The sequence below is a fragment of the Penicillium roqueforti genome (genome assembly GCF_015533775.1).
Source record: "Penicillium roqueforti strain LCP96 04111 chromosome Unknown scaffold_34, whole genome shotgun sequence".
Classification (NCBI taxonomy): Eukaryota; Fungi; Ascomycota; class Eurotiomycetes; order Eurotiales; family Aspergillaceae; genus Penicillium; species Penicillium roqueforti.
Window position 1 is genome coordinate 50,983 of NW_024067598.1, and position 19,559 is coordinate 70,541.

General features: G+C 51.8%; 6 protein-coding genes across 6 annotated transcripts; 5 read left to right on the top strand and 1 right to left on the bottom strand.

The window, feature by feature from the left end:
- Positions 1-2,145: 2,145 nt before the first annotated feature.
- On the top strand, positions 2,146-3,366 carry LCP9604111_8521 (SDR family oxidoreductase; the record flags this gene model as incomplete). The annotated part of the gene is made up of 5 exons (XM_039076674.1): positions 2,146-2,167; positions 2,217-2,268; positions 2,323-2,455; positions 2,509-2,799; positions 2,860-3,366. 5 exons carry the CDS (start codon positions 2,146-2,148, stop codon positions 3,364-3,366), a joined length of 1,005 nt encoding a protein of 334 aa, XP_038925433.1.
- Positions 3,367-3,667: 301 nt separating this feature from the next.
- On the top strand, positions 3,668-5,077 carry LCP9604111_8522 (mitochondrial 37S ribosomal protein bS1m; the record flags this gene model as incomplete). The annotated part of the gene is made up of 1 exon (XM_039076675.1): positions 3,668-5,077. One exon carries the CDS (start codon positions 3,668-3,670, stop codon positions 5,075-5,077), a length of 1,410 nt encoding a protein of 469 aa, XP_038925434.1.
- Positions 5,078-5,474: 397 nt separating this feature from the next.
- On the top strand, positions 5,475-6,021 carry LCP9604111_8523 (40S ribosomal protein eS17; the record flags this gene model as incomplete). The annotated part of the gene is made up of 3 exons (XM_039076676.1): positions 5,475-5,621; positions 5,687-5,884; positions 5,941-6,021. 3 exons carry the CDS (start codon positions 5,475-5,477, stop codon positions 6,019-6,021), a joined length of 426 nt encoding a protein of 141 aa, XP_038925435.1.
- A 515-nt stretch (positions 6,022-6,536) lies between these two features.
- Positions 6,537-7,499, bottom strand: LCP9604111_8524 (Rtr1/RPAP2 family protein phosphatase; the record flags this gene model as incomplete). The annotated part of the gene is made up of 1 exon (XM_039076677.1): positions 6,537-7,499. The coding sequence occupies one exon, from the start codon at positions 7,497-7,499 to the stop codon at positions 6,537-6,539; it is 963 nt and encodes a 320-aa protein (XP_038925436.1).
- A 950-nt stretch (positions 7,500-8,449) lies between these two features.
- LCP9604111_8525 (SH3 domain protein) lies at positions 8,450-12,175 on the top strand (the record flags this gene model as incomplete). Its single annotated transcript, XM_039076678.1, has 3 exons — positions 8,450-10,175; positions 10,229-10,321; positions 10,380-12,175. 3 exons carry the CDS (start codon positions 8,450-8,452, stop codon positions 12,173-12,175), a joined length of 3,615 nt encoding a protein of 1,204 aa, XP_038925437.1.
- Positions 12,176-15,763: 3,588 nt separating this feature from the next.
- Positions 15,764-19,297, top strand: LCP9604111_8526 (uncharacterized protein; the record flags this gene model as incomplete). Its single annotated transcript, XM_039076679.1, has 1 exon — positions 15,764-19,297. The coding sequence occupies one exon, from the start codon at positions 15,764-15,766 to the stop codon at positions 19,295-19,297; it is 3,534 nt and encodes a 1,177-aa protein (XP_038925438.1).
- Between the last annotated feature and the right edge of the window lie 262 nt (positions 19,298-19,559).

Here is a 19,559-nt window from a genome sequence, read left to right on the forward strand (position 1 = left end):
TGACGGTGGATTCTCATGAACGCAAGCTTTTGAGTCAAGTAGTCCTTTCGGTAGCAAAGAAACTTTGCCATAGTTTAAACAGGGCCATGACGCTCAACTTCCTTCTGGCTCATCAGAAGGGCTGATTCCTCGAGATGTTGGGTGATGATCCATGTTTGGGCAGGCAACGAGACATATGGATCGGCATCTGTTGTGATCTCACTGCCTTCTAGGCTAGCCAGAAACGGGGTTGTGACCTGGTGCATGACAGGCTGATATATCTTTGCGAAACAGAGCGAAAGTTTGTTGAAATGTAGGCGCGGAATTGGAGAGAATTTGAGAAATAAAAAAGATGATCAATGAGTGACCACAGGACTGAAGTGGAAGCCTTAGGCTTCAGGCTTTACTTCTGTTTACATTTTTCTCTTCCTCTTTCCTCTTCTTTTTCTGGATAACCTTTTTGTTTCAATTGATTGTTCCAACAAAAACCTGTGAGTCACACTGCGATTGTAAATTGATGCATTATTTTGGAGGTAGTATGTGTATACTGACGTCATATTGCCTATACTAGAATATACCACACTGAGCACTCCCCACTGTGGAGTATGGAGTATATAAGCTTATGTTTTGAAAGAATTGGGTTAGGCGTTACCTCGTGATTGATTGTTAACAAGCGGCCAAGGGACGGCGGCTTCAAAAGTGGGGTTCTCTTTATTACCCGTCGACCTTGCCAGCAAGGGTGCGTTTTGGTCACAACTCACGGCCAGAGAGGAAGATTAAGACATTTATTGTGGGTACAAGTCCCTGCGAAGACATCGGAGCTCGAGCAGAAATGAGTTTGTTTTCAAAACTCGCAAATCATGCGCTGGACTTCACCTCCGTCGCCAAAAGCCATCTCCTTTTCTTCAATGGCGGAGATTCAGGCTCCGTCCGGGGTCATAGCGCGGGGTAGTGCCCGTCCGGGGTAAAACTCGCCGAGCCCATAGCCCGCGGATGAGATGACACCGAGACGTGTCCTACTCTGGGATTCGTCAGGTTCTTTAAAGATCGATATTATTTATCTTGGATCCTACACGTCCAATCGCCACCCAGACCATGTTCTACAGACATAGAGAGATCAAGCATCATGAGCATCCAACTTCGTGTTCGGAGGCCAGCCGTCGAAGACACTCTGAATGGGTCACGTTGCTGAACATTTGCCCGTGTCCAGGTGGTACTATATATGTGGAGCCAAGCATAGCGCTAACTAATAATTAGAGCTTACGAGTAACCTCTCCTAGCTCGTCGGTTAAATTCCAAGGTTTACTCGCTCATTATGATAGGCTCGACAGAGGATCAGGAGGGTCGGATTTCAGAGTGGACAACAAGGAAAACCCTGGGACGGGACACAGGCATGACTCGCACTGACTGAACGCGGGAGGATTCTGGACTCTCCCCTAAGATCCAAAGGAGGATATTCTCCGGCGAATAGAACGCCACATCTAGACGCACACCACCACATTTCAGCATACCCCGCAAATGCACCAGTAAATTTCCTCCCCGCTATTACCTATCAGGGCGAGTACATATCAGATCACTTCGCTTGACAAGAACCCGCCATAATCAAGTGACGCTACTACCGTAGTGCCGGGGGAAATGACCCTCATGAATAGAGATGTCGGCTTGTGGAGGTCAAGGTCCGGAGAAAGCTTCACCCAATTAAGCTAAGATCGGGACCATAATCACGAGCATGTCGTCGCGGGTATAAAGATCTGAGACCCCCAGTCGTGCCTGCCTCTCTTCCATTCACCCGTTTCCCCAGAAATCGTCAATATGAATAGCGACATCACAGAGAAGGAGACCTCAGCGTTAGAGGTCGAGGCAACGAATTTTATATACAACGAAGTTCGTAGTAAAGAGGGAATTTCGTTATTACTATGGCGGATTAATTGGTAGGCCGGAATTATTTCGTTTAAACCAGATATTCGTTATAACCAGGTTCGTTATAAACAGGTTTTACTGTACTCAGATGGAAAGATGTCTGCGTTGCTATCTAACTATGCCTCGGGAGTGCTTTTAATCACATGGCCGCTTAGTCATCCTGATCTAGAAACCCCGCAGCAATATGTATCTATCCTCTTTCTTGAATATTTCACACATCTAGAACTCCATAAATTATCTCTCGCAATGGTTAAAGTTCTCTTGACTGGTATGTGATTTTAACTTACCCTCGAGCCCAAGCTAACTATCTACTTTAGGAGGCAGTGGCTTCATCGCCGCCCACATCATTGACATTCTTCTACAACATGGGTATGCGTTAGCCAACATGAAAATACAGAGTATTGGTTGACAGTTTTACTCTAGTTTTGATATAGTTGTTACTGTCAGATCGGAGGAGAAGGGTAAACGCATTATTGAGGCCCACCCCGATGTGTCGAAGGAGAAACTCTCTTATGTGATTGTCAACGATGTAGCTAAGGATGGTGCATTTGATGAGGTTAGTAGAACATCGTGCCCCTGATAGATACACAACTAACGGAAAAACAACAGGCCGTCAAGTCAGACCCTCCCTTTGACTATGTGCTCCATACCGCATCTCCTTTCCATTTTAATGTTCAGGACCCCGTGAAAGACTTCCTTGATCCAGCCATCAAGGGAACCACTGGTATTTTGAAGGCAATCAAGGAATATGCTCCTACCGTGAAGCGAGTGGTAATCACGTCATCATTCGCTGCTATTGTGAATGGCAAGCAGCACCCCAAGGTCTACAGTGAGAAAGAATGGAATCCAGTGACATGGGAGGAGGCGTTGGACCACTCGCAAGTTTACCGTGCTAGTAAGGTAAGTGATACTGGACGGTCAGCCTGAGTAAATGCAAGTGCTAAGTCAGTTCCATACCAGACCTTTGCGGAGAAAGCAGCCTGGGCCTTTGTTGAGAAGGAGAAGCCGAATTTCGATATTGCTACCATCAATCCGCCACTAGTATTTGGCCCGATAGTTCATTATCTCAACTCCCTTGAGGCTATCAACACCTCGAACCAGCGCATCAGAAACCTCATCCAGGGTCAAATGAAGGAGAAAATAGCCCCAACGGGCACTTTTCTCTGGGTGGACGTGCGTGATGTGGCCCTCGCACATGTCAGAGCCATCGAAGTCCCCGAAGCAGGAGGCGAGAGATTCTTTGTCACCGCTGGCTTCTTCTCGAACAAGGAACTTGCGGATATTGCTCGCGAGACCCATCCCGAGTTAGAGTCTAAGCTGCCCCCTGCAGACGCTCCCAGCGACTTCCCGAAAAACATCTATCAGATTGACAACAGTAAATCGCAAAAGATCCTTGGACTCGAGTACCGCCCACTAAAGCAGACAGTCTCAGACACCATCGATTCTCTTCTAGCCGTCGGTGCTTAAACTCATTTCATAGATCCAGATTGAATTGATGGATACATTATGAGAGAACAAATCAAACATTCTTCTTTTACAACAACGTATATGAGAGCAATTTCAAGCAATAAATTCCATCAAGTGCCACGCGTCTTACATCTTATAATAATAAACATGAGAGTTACATCCTATAGATACAAAACTGTGGGTTAACTACAGAACGGCGGTCTCGGTCGTTGTCGCGCACCGTACCGCTTTGGCCCGTGTTCTCCGGTCAACTTTTCTCGCGCCAGCTATCCAAGATCACATAGTCAATCCACTGAACAAGATGGCCTCCGCCAGGCTATCGCCAACGGCGAACTTGCTACGAAACTCGCGTTTGTTCGCACTCCCTAAAACTCTCAAGGGCCGTAGTGGCCAAACGTCGAGAGAATCCGACACCGCGACTCTGCATTATCCCATTCGAGCCTCCATCGTTACACCGCAATCATCACTAGCCCGAGGCGATTGGGGATTGAAACGACCGTTACCGGCTAAGTCAACATCAGAGAAATCATCGAGGCCTGTCGTTAGAGTACACGCTCTCGATACATATGAACATGTCACCGACTTCGAATCCGCCGCAGATCACACCGTCACCCTCGAGAAGTTCCAGGAGCTGCACATGCCTATGTCTCTCCCCTCCAAAGTCAATTACGCTACAAGTGTTGTGCCAAGACATCAAAGTCCGTTCGAAGCGCATCTCGATAACACCGAGACCAGCCAGGGTCTCCAGGAACCTGGTGCCAAGCAATTCAGACACACCGGCCCTTGGCTTGCCGGACAGACGGAGTCAGAGTTCGCAGCGTACTTGAAGCAAGTGACTCGCAATAAGCCTGAGCTCCTGAAGAAGCTTCGTGAACAGTTTGTTGCTAAGCGGTCTGCTGAGATCCGGAAACTGGCACAGGATAATGGAGAAGACTTGGAAGCTCACCCCGCAACTGTCACCGATGCGGAGTTCAATGCCTACATTAAAACTCTGCGCAATGACCCATTCGCTCTCGGTCCCGTGGTCTATGAGCTGCTTGATCTCGCTTCCCCCCCTGCCGTTCCCAGCGAGCGTATCGGGCGCAAGTACTATCAATCTCCTGGAAGCAAGTTGTCCTCATTCGAATACGCCGTCTCAGGACCCCCGAAGACACACCCGTCTGGTGGTCTGTCATACACACGATCACACGCGCTGATTCACAACCATGCCCAGTTTGGCCCACAAGCCCACCAGCGCCCCGTGGAGGCTCGTATCTTGCGCCCTAAGGGCCGCTTTAAGGGACGCATGGCGCGTGCCCTCGCGGGTATTGGTGGTATTGCTGTCGAAGATTTGAATGCCATGACCTTTGTGGAGCAAGGCACACCCCCCGGTCTGACTTTCTTCGATGCGTCCATCCCTGGAGGAGGTAAATACTGGGTTACTCCTATCCGGGCTTCGGTTGACTCCGACGGCCGCATTGGCCTTTCATCTTATCGCGCGAGTGCAACCGCCAAGGCTCCTTACGGCATCGAAGACTACCACAAGCCGACTACTTTGACTATCTCCGATGTTGCCACTGCCCCATCCCCGTTGGTCCCGAGATTGGACAGACTGCCACTCGGTCAGCCTCGGTTCCAGCCTTCCGCGGAGAACCGACCCCGGAGGCAACCCACGAGGGGGACAGAGGATGTCGCACGCAGCCTTCTTAACAACCTTAACTCTAAGTCATAGGGAAAAGTGAAGTTTTATGAGGATGTGCAAGGGATTGTACCATGTATGATAGATTTGGTGCTTGTGTAAAGCTATTTTCGTTTTCTTTTCTGATTATGTCATATATAAGGTGCATCAATATCAAGTTATTTCGACAGCGGTAAAACAACCAGACAATAGATTCAATAATTGTACGTATACTTGAGGATGTACTTTTGATTTGTTTCCTACCTTCGGATATCGCGAAGGATTACATAATCAGATAAGATACGTAAGCCACGTGACTGCTTGATTAGGGCCGGCCTAGGGCAATGACCCACACAGGACTAAGCGAAACCCGATTTCTCAAACCCATCCAAATCAGCACGACTACTCTGGATCTTTCGAACATTCATTCCGCCAGCCAACAACCGCCAAAATGGGTCGCGTCCGTACCAAGACAGTCAAGCGCTCCGCTAAGGTCATCATCGAGCGTTACTACCCCAAGTTGACCCTCGACTTCGAGACCAACAAGCGTATCTGTGATGAGATCGCCATCATTGCCTCCAAGCGTCTTCGCAACAAGGTGAGATTATATACATTGGCACCAACAACTCGAGATCTCCAATTCTGATCCGAAATCTCTTCTAGATCGCTGGTTACACTACCCACTTGATGAAGCGCATCCAGCGTGGTCCCGTCCGCGGTATCTCCTTCAAGCTTCAGGAGGAGGAGCGTGAGCGCAAGGATCAGTACGTTCCTGAGGTCTCTGCTCTCGACGTCTCCCAGACCGAGTCCGGCCAGCTTGACGTTGACGCCGACACCAAGGACCTTCTCAAGTCCATGGGCGTAAGTTTCCACTGCACACTACGATGCGTTGGCATATTTCTAATTTACCTCTACAGTTCGACAACCTCAAGGTCAACGTTGTTGCCGTCAGCCAGCAGCAGCAGGTCGAGCGCCCCCGTCGTTTCGGTCCCCGCTAAATCCAGCGCCCGGAATAACGAAAAAAACAAAAGTTCATACCTGGCCTTCGGTCGACCCTTGGCGGTACCCAAATGTCTGTTCTGGCTGGCTTTTCGCTCGGCTAGCATGGTTTAGCTTAGTGTGGAGGGCTATTCCTGGATGAGGAATGAATAAACATGATTCTCTTTGAGAAAGGTGTCGCTGATTCTCCGAAAGGAGATGACGCTTGATTGCCAATTTTCCTTCCTCGTGTCTACCTACCCATGAGTTTACTCTCTGGTTTGGACCTACGTAGGAGTTCTTGGACTGGGGGTTACCTCAGTCCGAGAGACTCGAGACTTTTGGTGGTTTGAGTCATGCCTGGATTTATACGTACATATTCTATATATGTACGAGTCCTGCTGGCCAGCCTATAGCCATACATATGGTCTCTGTAGATTGTTCATTACTCATGCGTCAATGTCAACATTGATCGGGTATTAATAAGTAGAACGCCGAAAATCCCCTTCGAAATCCCATAGCAGCATTGCTATCCTCAGATCCGATCGAGCAAATCTATGTCTCCATCTTGATCGACGTCTCGTCGCTCCCTGGGCACGTATCCTTCAATGGAACCGCCCCTTGCATCCTCCGGTCGCATCTGTGGAGCGGCAGCCACCTGCTGAGAACCACGTTGATTCTCTCTAATATCAACGTTAACACGTCCATCCGGACGAATCAAGCTGGTATCGCCGCGTTCCAACGCAAGCTCCCGGGACCGATTGCGATTCCCAAGTCCCATGCTCTGTAAATCATCCACAACGGATGAGATACTGCTAGTAGCGGCGGGTGCCTTCAAGCGCTTGGCGCGAGCTTCCTCGAGTAATAGAATAGACGTGCCCCGCGTATCGCCCGCCCGTCGTTCCCACACAGGCTTCTCAGATAGCTGCACCCGGATCCAAAGAGCTCGCTCTGCGCATGCATCCGAGCACCACTTTTCGATGCGGTCCTGTGAAACAATCTCCACGCTGCGTCCACGCCCTCCTGGCCCACTTCCTTTAGGACCGTATTTAAACTGGAACCCGCCTCGCGGGCCGTTGTCTTGCTTGCGATGCTTGTGGGGACATAGAGCATACCCGCACAAGTCTTCGAAGTTTCGCTCCAGGATCAGATTGTCGTAGTCGCTGGGGCGAAATGGGGCTAGCGAATATTTGAGTTTTACAGCATCTTCTTGCGACGGCGCGGCTGGGTCCGCTGTCGGAGAAGAGGGGAGCTCGAGGAGCTCAAGGATGCGGTTAAGGATGACATCTTCGGCATCCTTTTGGGTCTGAATCTGCTGCGCGTGTTCCAGTGCGACTTCGAGGTGCTGCTGGGTCGCACCGGGCCTACCTTCTAGGTATTTGTCTTGCTCTTCTTGTGTAGGGTATAGGTATGAAGGTGGGGGTCGCTGGGCATTGATCGCGGCATATGTCTCGGGAAGAGAGGTCTTGAGAGCGTGACTTGGCCCTTGGTGTGCCATGGTTCTTAACTGAGGCCCCTGGAGGATAAGCCAAGGGTAGTTTAAATTGAAGATGGGTTGAGTTGGGAAGTGAGAGGAAATAGAAAAAATAAAATCAGCAGAATTCGACTCCAAAGCGGAAGAGGCAAAACCCCGGATTGACCCCCAATGGGAGGAGGGACACTTTGACTGCTGACGTAGGCTTTGGGCATCCAGGATATGTATGGATGTGTGGAGGTTTTATGCTTGCTATTTGACATCGCATAACTTGTAGATATTGACATATGGTATCCTACAATATGCAATATATACATACTCGGTACAGTCTACATATGGAATATTTCTCTCGACCTAGGTAGTTATATAGCTTCGACGTCAATAGCCTAGCTACATACCAAACTATTTAACGTACATCACCTAAAGACAAGTTGAATACCCACATATATCTAGAATCGGTATAAATTCCCTTGGTATTTCAACACATCTAGGCATTTTCCCCCATGTGCGTGTTCCTTGGTTGATGTGTTAAGCCGCCGATCGTCCAGTGGAGCCCATTTCCCTCATCCCGCCAAGTGACGACCACCTCGCTGCTCCGTACATCCTCCTCCCCTACTACTTTTTTTTTGTCTTTCCGACCGTGTTCCTTTTTTCTCATCTTGCATCAATTCTCTACTGGCCCCGGTTACGGTGTTCGGTTCTCCACGCCGTGAGTGTTTCCGCAGTCCCCCCTCCCCCCCTCATCTCCCCCGTAGGCATCCACTCACTGACGTCCGTTTCATCTAAGCTGACACGCCTTCGTACCACAAAGGAATTGATTCGTTTCGCCTTAAATATTGCTGCATGCTAAAGGCATTGAAGCCGGCGATTCGCTCTGTACAGATATTCTAGCATCATTGCGTCACAGACTCGTTCAGCATTCCTCACTCCACACCGATTGTCCTAAGGCCTGAACATCGGTCTCGGCTTGCCAGATGTCAGTTCCGCCCTTCACGGTCCGCTCGGTCTTCGAGTACGCGTCGGGCCACGATGATGACCTCAACTTCCCGATCGGTCAAATCGTGACCGTCACCGCCCTGGAGGACGACGATTGGTACTACGGTGAATACTCAGACGCCCAGGGGGCCAGACAGGAGGGCATCTTCCCGAAAAACTTCGTTGAAAAATATGAGCCTCCGGCCCCTCCGAGGCCATCTCGACCCAGGCCCAAAAAGGAGCCCGAGACGTTGCCAGTGGAGTCTCCCGTGGTCGAAAGCAAGCAGGCTGAGCGCGAGCCCGAGCCCGCGGTGCAGCCTACAGAGGAAGATTATGGGATTCAATCTTCGCAGCCACTGCCCCAGTCCCCTCGTCTACATGCGAGTGCCCCTGTATCAGAAGTTGTATCCTCGCCCCCGCAGCCAGCAAAGGCGCCCGCTCCCGCCCATCCCGTGGCCCCAACCGAATCCGCAGCCAAAGCACCCTCAAAACCTGCGCCTCCAGCTGTAGCGGATAAGCCCTCGGGGTCATCATTCAGGGATCGTATTGCTGCCTTCAATAAACCTGCCGCTGCACCGGTTACGCCATTCAAACCCGGTGGTTCCCAGCCATCCTTCGTCAAGAAGCCTTTCGTCGCACCACCTCCTAGCCGGGATGCCTATAAGCCTCCACCAAGGGAACCTGCGCCCAAGATCTATAAACGAGAGGAGGATCCAGATGTGAAGGAACAAATTGCCCGCGAGCCTCCGGTTTCTGAAAGCCGGCCTGCCCATATTGAAGGTGGCGAAGAGGGAGCAGAGGACCAGCCTAAGCCAACTAGTCTGAAAGACCGAATTGCTTTGCTTCAGAAGCAGCAATTAGAGCAAGCTCAACGTCATGCAGAGGCAGCTCAGAAGAAAGAAAAACCCTCTCGCCCTCCCAAGAAGTCGATGGACGAACCCGTGGCTCCCGCAGTCCTCGACGAGGAACAGGAACCTCCCTCCGTTGAAGAACCACCGGCTACTCGCGATACTAGTGTTGATACATTGAGGGCTGCGGCCCCTCCTTCACAGCCCCCTGCCCCATTCTCACCCACCCAGGAAGTCGCGAGTGACGCCAATGATGCCGACTACTCCGCTGCTGCAGACTCCGAGGATGCCGGCGAAACATCCACCAGCAAGGACGATGAGGAAGATCAGGCTCAACCGCGTCCAGTTTCTCGTCGTCAACCGTTGACTCCTGCAGTCGAACAAACTGCCGAGGCAGATGTTGAAGACGAGGGCGATGCAGAGGAAGAGGAAGAGGAGGAAATGGACCCTGAAACTAAACGCAGAATGGAGTTGCGTGAGCGAATGGCCAAGATGAGCGGAGGAATGGGCATGATGGGTCTCTTCGGCCCGCCTATCGGAGGTATGCCAGGTATGCCAGGTATGGCTAGTGCCGGTAGTGCTCGCAAGCCCAAGACTCCCATCGAGTCAGAGAAGCGGCTTGGAGAGCTCGAATCTGAGCCCACTTCCCCTGCCAATGCGCCCCCTGTCCCTATGATCCCACTTCCTGGGATGAACGCGGCTAGCAAGCCGGTACCTTCTTATACTGAGGTGGAGAAGGAAGAGGAGGAGCCTTTGGCAACTCCTCTCACTGAACAACACCCCGCACGCGATGTGCCAGACGTCGAGGAGGTCGTCCACGAAGGTGCACTGCCTCGTACCTCTATTGACCGTCCGGCCCCGGCTCCACCATCTCAAGGTAAATTATTCTCCAGCAGTCTGATGCATGGTTCCAATTCCTGATAGTCGCAGATCGTTCCGCGCCTCCTCCGCCTCACCGAGAGTCAAGGCCCGTCCCGACAGTTCCAGTCGAGCCACCGGCTTCACCTCCGCCAGTTCCTGCTGGTAAGTACCCAGATCCGGAAGCAAATTATACGACCTGGGCATTAACGATGATATACAGGTCGACCAGCTCCTCCTCTACCACGGCCCACAACTGCCGACAAGGGCGAAGAGTCTGATGATGAATTGTCGGTGCACACATCTACTCTGTCGTTGAATAATTCGCCTGCTCCACCACCCGTGCCTACACATGCGGTTCATGAACATATTGACTCTCGCCGATCTTCAATATACGACCCTATGCCCTCTACGGCTTCGACCCCCGCGGCTGAAAAGAGAGCTAGTCGTCTACCACCCCCTATTCCAGTCAATCCGCCAATGCCACCATCGGCGCAGGGCCGCGCTCCCCCTCCCCTGCCTTCTGACCAGCTTCGTCGCCGATCTACCGTCGACAGTCGCACGAGTGCGTTATCTGCTCCTCGACAGGCTGGAGAAGAAGCGGAAGGAGAGGTGACTGAATATGATGGAGACTATGACACAGATATCGCATCGGGTGTGAAACACAAGGATGCTCTGAAAGCCCACGAGCGTGAATCCAGCTTTGACGAGGGTATTTTCACCGACGACTATTCCATCCAGTCTCCGCGCAGCCCCCAGGAATCCCGGCATCATCACCTACCTCCTCCTCCACCCACGGCTCCCAGAGCAGTTCCGCCTCCACCGCCAAGCCAGCCGCCCCGGAATGCACGTGCGTCTATCGACACACCTAGGGGACCGCCGCCCCCTCCGCCGGACAGAGAGCCAAACAGCGATGATGATGTTGAATATGACCCTTTCAACTACGCTGCTCCCCGACATGGTCTTCCGGCGTCTCCACCCGTCCCAGTCGGTCGCCCAGGGCCGCCTCCTCCTTTCCCAACACAAGCGGCCGATGAATTTGACGATCTATATGATGCCCCTCCTGTGCAAAGCCCAGTAAGAGAAAGGAGTGATAAGCGCCTTTCACTGGCGCTTCCCCAAGGCCAGGCTTCGGGTTTGCCATCCCCGTCCGCAGCTCGAACCCAGCGCGCATCTGTGGATATTCTAAGAAGTCAGCCCAATCTTCGCCGATCTATGGATGTTTCTCGCCCATCTATTGACCAAGGCTACATCGCCACCGATGTTGATTTCGCCGCGTATACCCTCTGGTGGACTAAACCCAAGACACCGCCTCCAGCTTTCCAGAACCGTACTGATCTGCTTTTCGAGGTCGAGGAGACTGCATCTACGAACCGCAGTGGCAAAACGACAGTCTCTAAGGACGTCTATATTCTATTCATCGATTACTCTCAGACAGTGTTGAATGTCCAGTTCGATCCCAAGAACCCCAAGGATGCTTCCTTCGAGCAGCGCCATGAACCCCCACCGCTCCCGTCTCGCCAGGATCAGCTCGAGCAGGCTCACATTCAGCTTGGAACCCGAATCTCGGAAGCCGTCAACTCGGTCCAAAACTCTACCGTTGGAGACGGCACTCCGTTCGGATTGGTCCAGCACCTGCTCAGTCCTCTTTCCGACGCGCTACTTCCGGTGGGGACCCGCGCTTACGGTGCCTCGGTTTATTCAAACCTGGCCAATGCCTCCGTGTCTCAGAACGATGAAATCCGCGCTGGTGACATTGTCAGCTTCCGCAATGCCCGATTCCAGGGTCACCGCGGTACTATGCACCAGAAGTACAGCGCCGAGGTTGGAAGACCCGACCACGTCGGCATCGTGGTCGATTGGGATGGCACGAAGAAGAAGATCCGAGCCTGGGAGCAAGGCCGCGAGAGCAAGAAGGTCAAAATGGAGAGCTTTAAGCTCAACGACCTCCGTAGTGGTGAATGCAAGGTCTGGCGAGTGATGCCCCGTAGCTGGGTGGGCTGGGAAGCCAGTAAGTAACAGGATGGTCTTTTTTGTTGCTGTGATTGCGCTATGAGCAGACGACCCTTTCTTTTGTGTTTTTGCTTGCCCCTTCTAGATTGGGTGAGATCATGTATGAATGAAAAGGTACCTCCTTTCTCCCCTGTCTTCTATATTCTTCTCCCTCTTCTCTTGTCTTTTCCTGTCCTGCTCCCCTCTCGCGAATCATGTGGACTTGGTGTGGTAATGTGAGATGGGAAACGGTGGTCCCTATGTGATGGAGAGTTGAGCGAGCGTGCAGCTTTTCGTTTTTTTTTTTGTTAATGGTACATCTTGCATGATTCTATCCCCCGCAAACTATGAGATACTATTCTCGAATTTCTGATGTATAAGTGGTCATGTCTTGATTCGTAGATAAGTTGCCATGTAGGGAAATTGTACATGCTGCTTAGGCCAACGATGACGACAATATATCTCCTTAGGGGTCGTCTCCGGTACCGAGCACGGAATAGTCAAGTTTGTACTTTGCACGAGTGAGGATAATGCTCACCTGCGTTCTAGACCTCGACGCCCCCGTCTGAAATAAATTAAGACTAGGATTCTAGCGAGCTAACAAAGTTTTCTCTAATTAACGGATCGAAATTCGATGACGGACACCAAACCCAATTGCCGACTCCACCTGAGACCAATTCATACTCCGTATGACCGTCAGCCGAGTTAAAACAGTGCGTCAAACTTGGCCTAACCCACAACCAGGCACAAACCTACAATATTGAATCGATCTTGAGCACCGTACGGAGCACAGTGGCGAGGAATCACCAGGTGAGCAATGAGCGGATCAGCCGTGGTCATACGACTATGGCAGATTCTAACTATTGCTTCATGAAGACCGTCGAGAGAGACCGGGGGCTGCCCGGTCCCGGCAACCCCTCTTCACTAACAGTGGATGGGGGAGGAGGGCCTCCAATTATAATGCTCGTTTCGTTTTTTTTTTGTTGAGTTTCCACCGGTTTGGTGTTGGCATGTTCGGTGGAGAGTCCCTCGTTGGTGGAAGCCCCTGGATCTCCGGCTAGTACTCCGGATATTGATATTCGCGATCGGGGTTTCTCGATTCCGAGTTGATCGTGGGTTTCTAATATTGGATTATCGGGATCTCGTTGGTTTCGATGCATTCTGGAAGTATAGCTCGTAGATAGATCCAAGGTGACAATATCCAGTGGTACTCGGGAGTGTAGTGTATGGCTGATAACCAGGACTTTTGCCCGGGAATTTTGTTTTCTCTAAAAATGAAACCGAAAAATTCGGCCACGAGGGATTGGCCCCGCGGATTGCTCCGTTGGTTGAGACCCGGTTGGCGGATGCTTTCCGGTACGTTATCGATGTCTTTCGATGCTCCGGATACTCCGTACGGAGTGCTCCCTGGTATTATTGGATTGACGGTGATGACATCAATGCAATCAAAGCTACGGAGTAGATATCATATTTATGATACATACATAACTTGGAAGTGGTTAACAGCGCTCGAAATGTACAAGAAAAAACAAGATCCCGAGTTAAATTAGTATCCAGATTCGGACTAGTCAGGGGCACTACACCAACTTCCCTAGGGCTAATGATTCGAATCACGCCTATCGGAAGGTGGAAAAGCTTATAGGCGGGGCTTTCCCAAACGGCTGTCAAGCCTACCGGCCAAGACGCACCTGGGGACGCGCTAAAGAAGTTTGCTCCTTTTTATTTTATTCTAGGCTTTGGGGATGTTCTTCGGTTCCACTCAGATCGGATGAATCCCTAATATCAACAGACCCCTATCATAAATAGTTGCTGGGTCGAGTGGAGATGGACTTGGACTCTATCGTAGCATCTACCATGGTTCAGCTCTTGCTGCTAACATTGCTGTTGATCCACAACCATTACTAGTTAGTTACATGTAGTGGTGGTGATGGTGTAGAGGATATCGGAAATCCAACATACATAGCCTCATCAGATGCAGCGAATGCCTTGTCATGCACGCTGGTCCTGCAGAGTCGGAACATTCATGAGTTCGTTAGGTTTTGGCCTATCTTGTGTCATTGTTGTACCACTAGTACCTTATGTTGTGGCTGACCATTGTTTTCCAAAGCAAGTCATATTTTCAATATATTGCTCTATGGACATAGTGCAGATTAAGATCGCGACGAACCTCCCACGTATCTTCCAACTTTATTGCATGTTGTACGGGGTACGGGAGTATGGCATGTCTGATTAGTGGGATTACTAGAGAGTTACAACCAATGAATTTCCCTTGCTGCCGGCTTCCTAAGTAAGGAGTTTCACATTATACAGTATGTATACTGTGACTCGATCCTATTTCTCGATTCTGATATGAGAGATTGGACGGATGAACTACTCCGGACCGTGACCACCTTCCACATTCAAAATCCTGCTCCCAAACTGTGAAATGAAGTAATGGGGCGACGATCTTGGTGTTTCCCGTGTCCAGGCCCCCGGGACCCCCTAGCGAATGGGTGTTTTTCATTGCTTCATTACGGAGTCCCCCGATGTCATAAGAACATTGGAAATAACATCGCACACACACCACCGAATTGCATGTTTCGAACCAGAATTGGCCACATCGACATGTCCAATCTCGCAGTCATCAGGGTGGCGCTCAGCCCCAGGTTCCACATTCCGGAAGCGAGACCAGAAGGAAGAGGACAGAGGGAAAAGGAAAGAAGAGGGGGATGTGATCCTGAACATTTTATTTTTTTATCTTACGCAAGGGGGGTGAAATGGATGACGGTAAGTTTGGGCAGTGGCTACCTGATGTTGAGCGGAGTCTACACTGGTCGCCTAAGTATCCATACCATACCGTACCTGCATCGGACCATGGATGCAGGCTCGGGAAGCCCCTTGGGGCATGGACAGTGCAGGCAATGCAGGTCTGCTGAAACAGTAAATAAACAGAGAATATAGATCGTATATAACATTCTATATCGCTACCGAGAGATCCAAGGAATATAACCATTAGAATAAAGAACACGAACGGTACTTAATTTTGATCCGCTGGTGGACACCCCATTTGAGACGATCATCTAGATCTTATTTTTTTTTCTCTTGGTAATATCGTATGCCGCTAAGGGCCCTGGACAGTTACAGTTCTGGATCCATTCCAAATCTCCCCCTCCCATCGCATTCTTCGCGTCAATTTCCCCAGTCATTCTTTCTTTTCGACCTATTTCCTTCTCGACGGACTCTGCAGCATATTGCGTCCCGTTTCTCTCATGCTGTGATCTGTCAATCCCCGCTAATTACTCTGATTGGTCTGGCACCCGGACCATTCACGGTACACGGCGTGAACTCGGTATTCCTGGCGCTTCTTCTCTTCAGGGGACGTCTCTCTCTCCCTGACCTCCATCTGCACTTGTTGTTGCACTTGAAGGTCATGCCGCTCATTTCATTCTCTGGATAAGGACATCCATTGAGTCACTTTGACCGCATTGAGCCAACCCGGGACACTGATCGTCGTTGAAGCTACTACTACACTCTCGGATTTATCGACATTCACTCAACCCAATCGTAAAATTATCGAAGCGCATTCATTCCTTTCCAATTACGAGGTGGCCCCTGAGCACCTCGAGCATCCCAATGATGAACCGATTCCGCAAACACAAGAAGGCGAAGGAGGTCGCGGAGGAAGAAGCGACATCGCCAGGATTCAGCCTAAAATCATCGAAGAAGAAGGTGGTCGAACCGGAACCCAAACTAGATTTCGACCTATCAGCCGCACTCCCGCCGACAGACAACTTCCGCACCAGTCTGCTAATGCCCAAGTTGTCCGCTCGATTTAGCATGCTCAAGGAACAGGACGACCCACTCTCAATGCTAGGCAAGGCTAGTGATGATAGCGTTCTATTTCCCAAGCGCGCTTCCCGACTCAATTTGTTCGGTCACAACCCCGCCATGCTGACAGACATTGACGAAGTTTGCTCCAATGACGGTAGCCGACCATCCTTTGCACTTGACCGCACTTCTTTCGCTTCCGGTGGGGACGGCTATGGTACGGACGACGATCGATCCCAAACGGGCAGTATGATGAGCAGAGCCCGTCGCGCCGAGGGCAATAATCTGTTTGGAGGTCGCCAAAAGATTTATAAGATTCCGGTCAGATCGCCAGCGGCAACAACCCCCGATACGCCCGACGCTGGTCGCTGGGGAATGGGAAAGCCGGTCTATGAGCATGACTTGAACCTATCTGCGTTTCAGCGATTGCGTCTCAAGGAGAAGGAAGAGAGAGCGGAGGCCGCGGCTGCCCGGGAATCTGGATATGCCGCCTCAACTGCTTCATCTAACAGCCGACTCACATACTCCTCCACCGCATCTGGACCACTGTCAACAGTCCCAACATCAACTGTAGGAACCTCCGCCGACGAGTCACCGTTGACCACGTCCCAAGCCCCAGCGACGGGCTATCCGTTCCCCGAAACCCTCCCTGAGGACTCTCGACCCGGTCCTGGCCCCATGTCTGGCCCGCGCAATGGCTCGGTTCGGAGCCGTCGTCTCTACGGACAAGGATTGACACAGGCTGTTCAGAGCCAGCAGAGCTCGACTTTGAACCGCCTAGAGAGTCTGAGTCGCCAGCGTGCTGGCACTCCAGATATTCCCTCTTTGAACCGTAACTTCTCCAAAAGTGCCACCAACCTAAGGGACCACCTGAAGCTTGCGATTGTCGAGCCGGCTTCTACCACAGGCCCGACTAGCCCTCCTCCATCTGCAACATCATCAAAGCCACGAATGTCCGGAGAAGCCGGGTTCAAAGACCATCTCTCGCCTAGCACAGCAACGTTTGGGGCTCCTCCCCTGAGCCCTCCCACAAGCGAGAACAACGACGTTCCCTCACTGTTGGCTGCCTCAATTAACCCAGATGATCATGGAAAGGCTACCGCTATGGGCTTGTTCCACCGGCCTGCCACTGGTTTTGACGAGCAGGCATTCTCCCGCCGCCAACTTCAAATGCACCAAGGCCGAGAGACCCCGCCCCCTCGCCGCGCATCGCCTCCGCGCCGACCTCTACCGGCTGAACCCGTGGGCCGTGCTCGGGGACTGTCGAAGTCTAGCTATCGTTCCACAGCAGAGTCGGCCTCATCTCACTATAGCATCGATCCTTCCTCCAGCGTTGAGGCTTCTCCCTTCAGACCTGGAGTGAGGACTTTCTATGCTAACTCAAGTGCCAGCGAGTCTGGTGATGACGGAGAGAGACCTTCCTCGCGTGAACTGTCATCTCTGGCTAGCGAGTACGGTCCGCCGCTTCAGCAGTCCAGTGTGGGATCTAACAAGCCATCAACTTCCACAAAGGATCATCTCGAAACGCTTCCCGAAGTGAGATACTCCGACCTAGGTGATCTTAGACCTATTGACGAGGACGGCCTTGACTTCACAATTTCTTCCCCCGTAGTCAGCGATAACACACCCAAACGACCTGACTCACCAACCCTGGAACCAGATCAAGGCTTTGGTGGAATGGGGGGACTGGTTCGATCTCACCTACGCCAGGAAAGTGAGATGTCTTCTATCTTCCCTCCTCCTTCACCTCGCTCGTCAGAGCACCAAAATGACAAACATTTTCCTAAGACCGGGACCCCCCAGCCACCGAACGGTCTTCCTACGATAACACAAACCCGTGATGAAAGTCGGTCATCATCAAGAACCCGCCCAGGAACATCGAGCTCGCGATCTCCTTCTGGACATTCTGTCGAAGGTGCAGGTTCTCGAAACAGCGCAGGGTCATCCGCACCTGGAACTATTGCTGACACACCTTTATCGAACGGCCCGTCCTGGAGGGAGGAATTAGAACTTCATCATCGCCGTCATGGCAGCACCGAGACCCAAAGGGAACGAGAGGAATTCGCCATCGAGCTGGCAGAGAGACGTAGAAAGGTGCAGGAGAAGCTGCGTAGTGTCGCTGAGAACGAAAGCCGATCCAGCAGCCCCAACCCGGGCCGGTCAACCCCAGAATTCTCCCGGGCTGGTAACGCATTTGCCATGTTGAAGCAAAAGTCTAGTAAACAAGCTAGCACAAAGCCGGATCAGAAGAAGTTGTTTGGTTATGTTGGTGGCAACTCGTCTACGCCTGCTCTCTCAGATGGCTCGTGGCGCGAAGAGGAGCGACCCTCTTTTAGCTTCGGCCAGCACCCCAACTCCAGCTCTCCCCACATTGGATCAGAGCGTTCGATCCGTTCTCGTATGCCATCTATCAGCCGCGACAACAGCTACGAAGAATCACGCGAGTCAAGCCGCAGCCGTGGCGACTCGCCTTTCCGAGACCGTGCAGGCTCGGATGCATCAGGCCGGTCTAAGAGTCGAACAAGACTTCGGGATGATCTTCAAACTGTGAACGAGGGTCCAATCGAGAAAGGCTCTGAGCCTCCTCTGCCCGTCTCGCGTCCGACATCGAGTCGCCCATCAGCAGAAATATCCGACCCTATGAGTTTCGAACGCACTTCCTCTGTTGCTTCGGGCAGACACCGCAGTAGCAGCCGATCCGGCACACCAAGCTACCAATATGAACGGCCCTTCCAGTTCTCGTCCAACACGTCCTCAATCATCGGCGCCTCGCCTCGGGCCCCACCCGCCGCGCCGGGCTACTCTGCCAATGCGACTCCTCCGCTGAACGAAATGCCAACAGACGGCTCGTCTACATCCCTGGCTTCTTCGTCCAGCGGCTCGCAGAATTCTCAACGCGCTTTGGGATCTGCGTCCCTCACCAAGCGCCCCGTGAACAAAAGGCTGATTTCCGAGCCTACCTTTCTCTCATCCACAGCAAGTGTCCCTCTCGTCGGTCTCCCACCCGGATCCGCGCTGCCTTCACCCGTCAGCGCACCCCCAGTGCCACCTATGAACCCCCGCCGTCGCCGTGGAACCGCCACCCAAACCATCTTGGGTGCGTTCAAGATCGACAAGACCGATTCTTCACGTGTCTCGTCCCCGGCCCCGAGCGCCGAGGACGAACACAGTGTCTTCCCAGATGATGAGAAACGCCCGCGCTCTCGAAACCGTCTCCGCAAGACTTCCAGCGAGGGCGGTAACCTGAATGCGCGCGCGCGCCAGGAATCCATGGCGGACATCCCGCCGGCTGTTCCTCAATATCCGCCTCCCGCTATCCCCGCCGAGGGAGGCATGTTCTAAACACAACGTCCCTTCCCATCCCATCCTGTACACATTCACCCTCCCTTGACCTAGGCTCTCTTTATTCCTTTGTCCTCTGTCTTCTCATTTACCTACATCTACTCTGCCTATCACTCCCTCCAAACCCCCCTTTTCCGGGCCTTTTCTTCTCTTATCTGGACTGTCTTGTCATTTCTGCTGTTGACGACTAGATACCACTCGGTGCATTTGAGCGTCTCATGTCTACTTTCGATCTTTTCCTTCTTTCCTTTGTGTTATACAC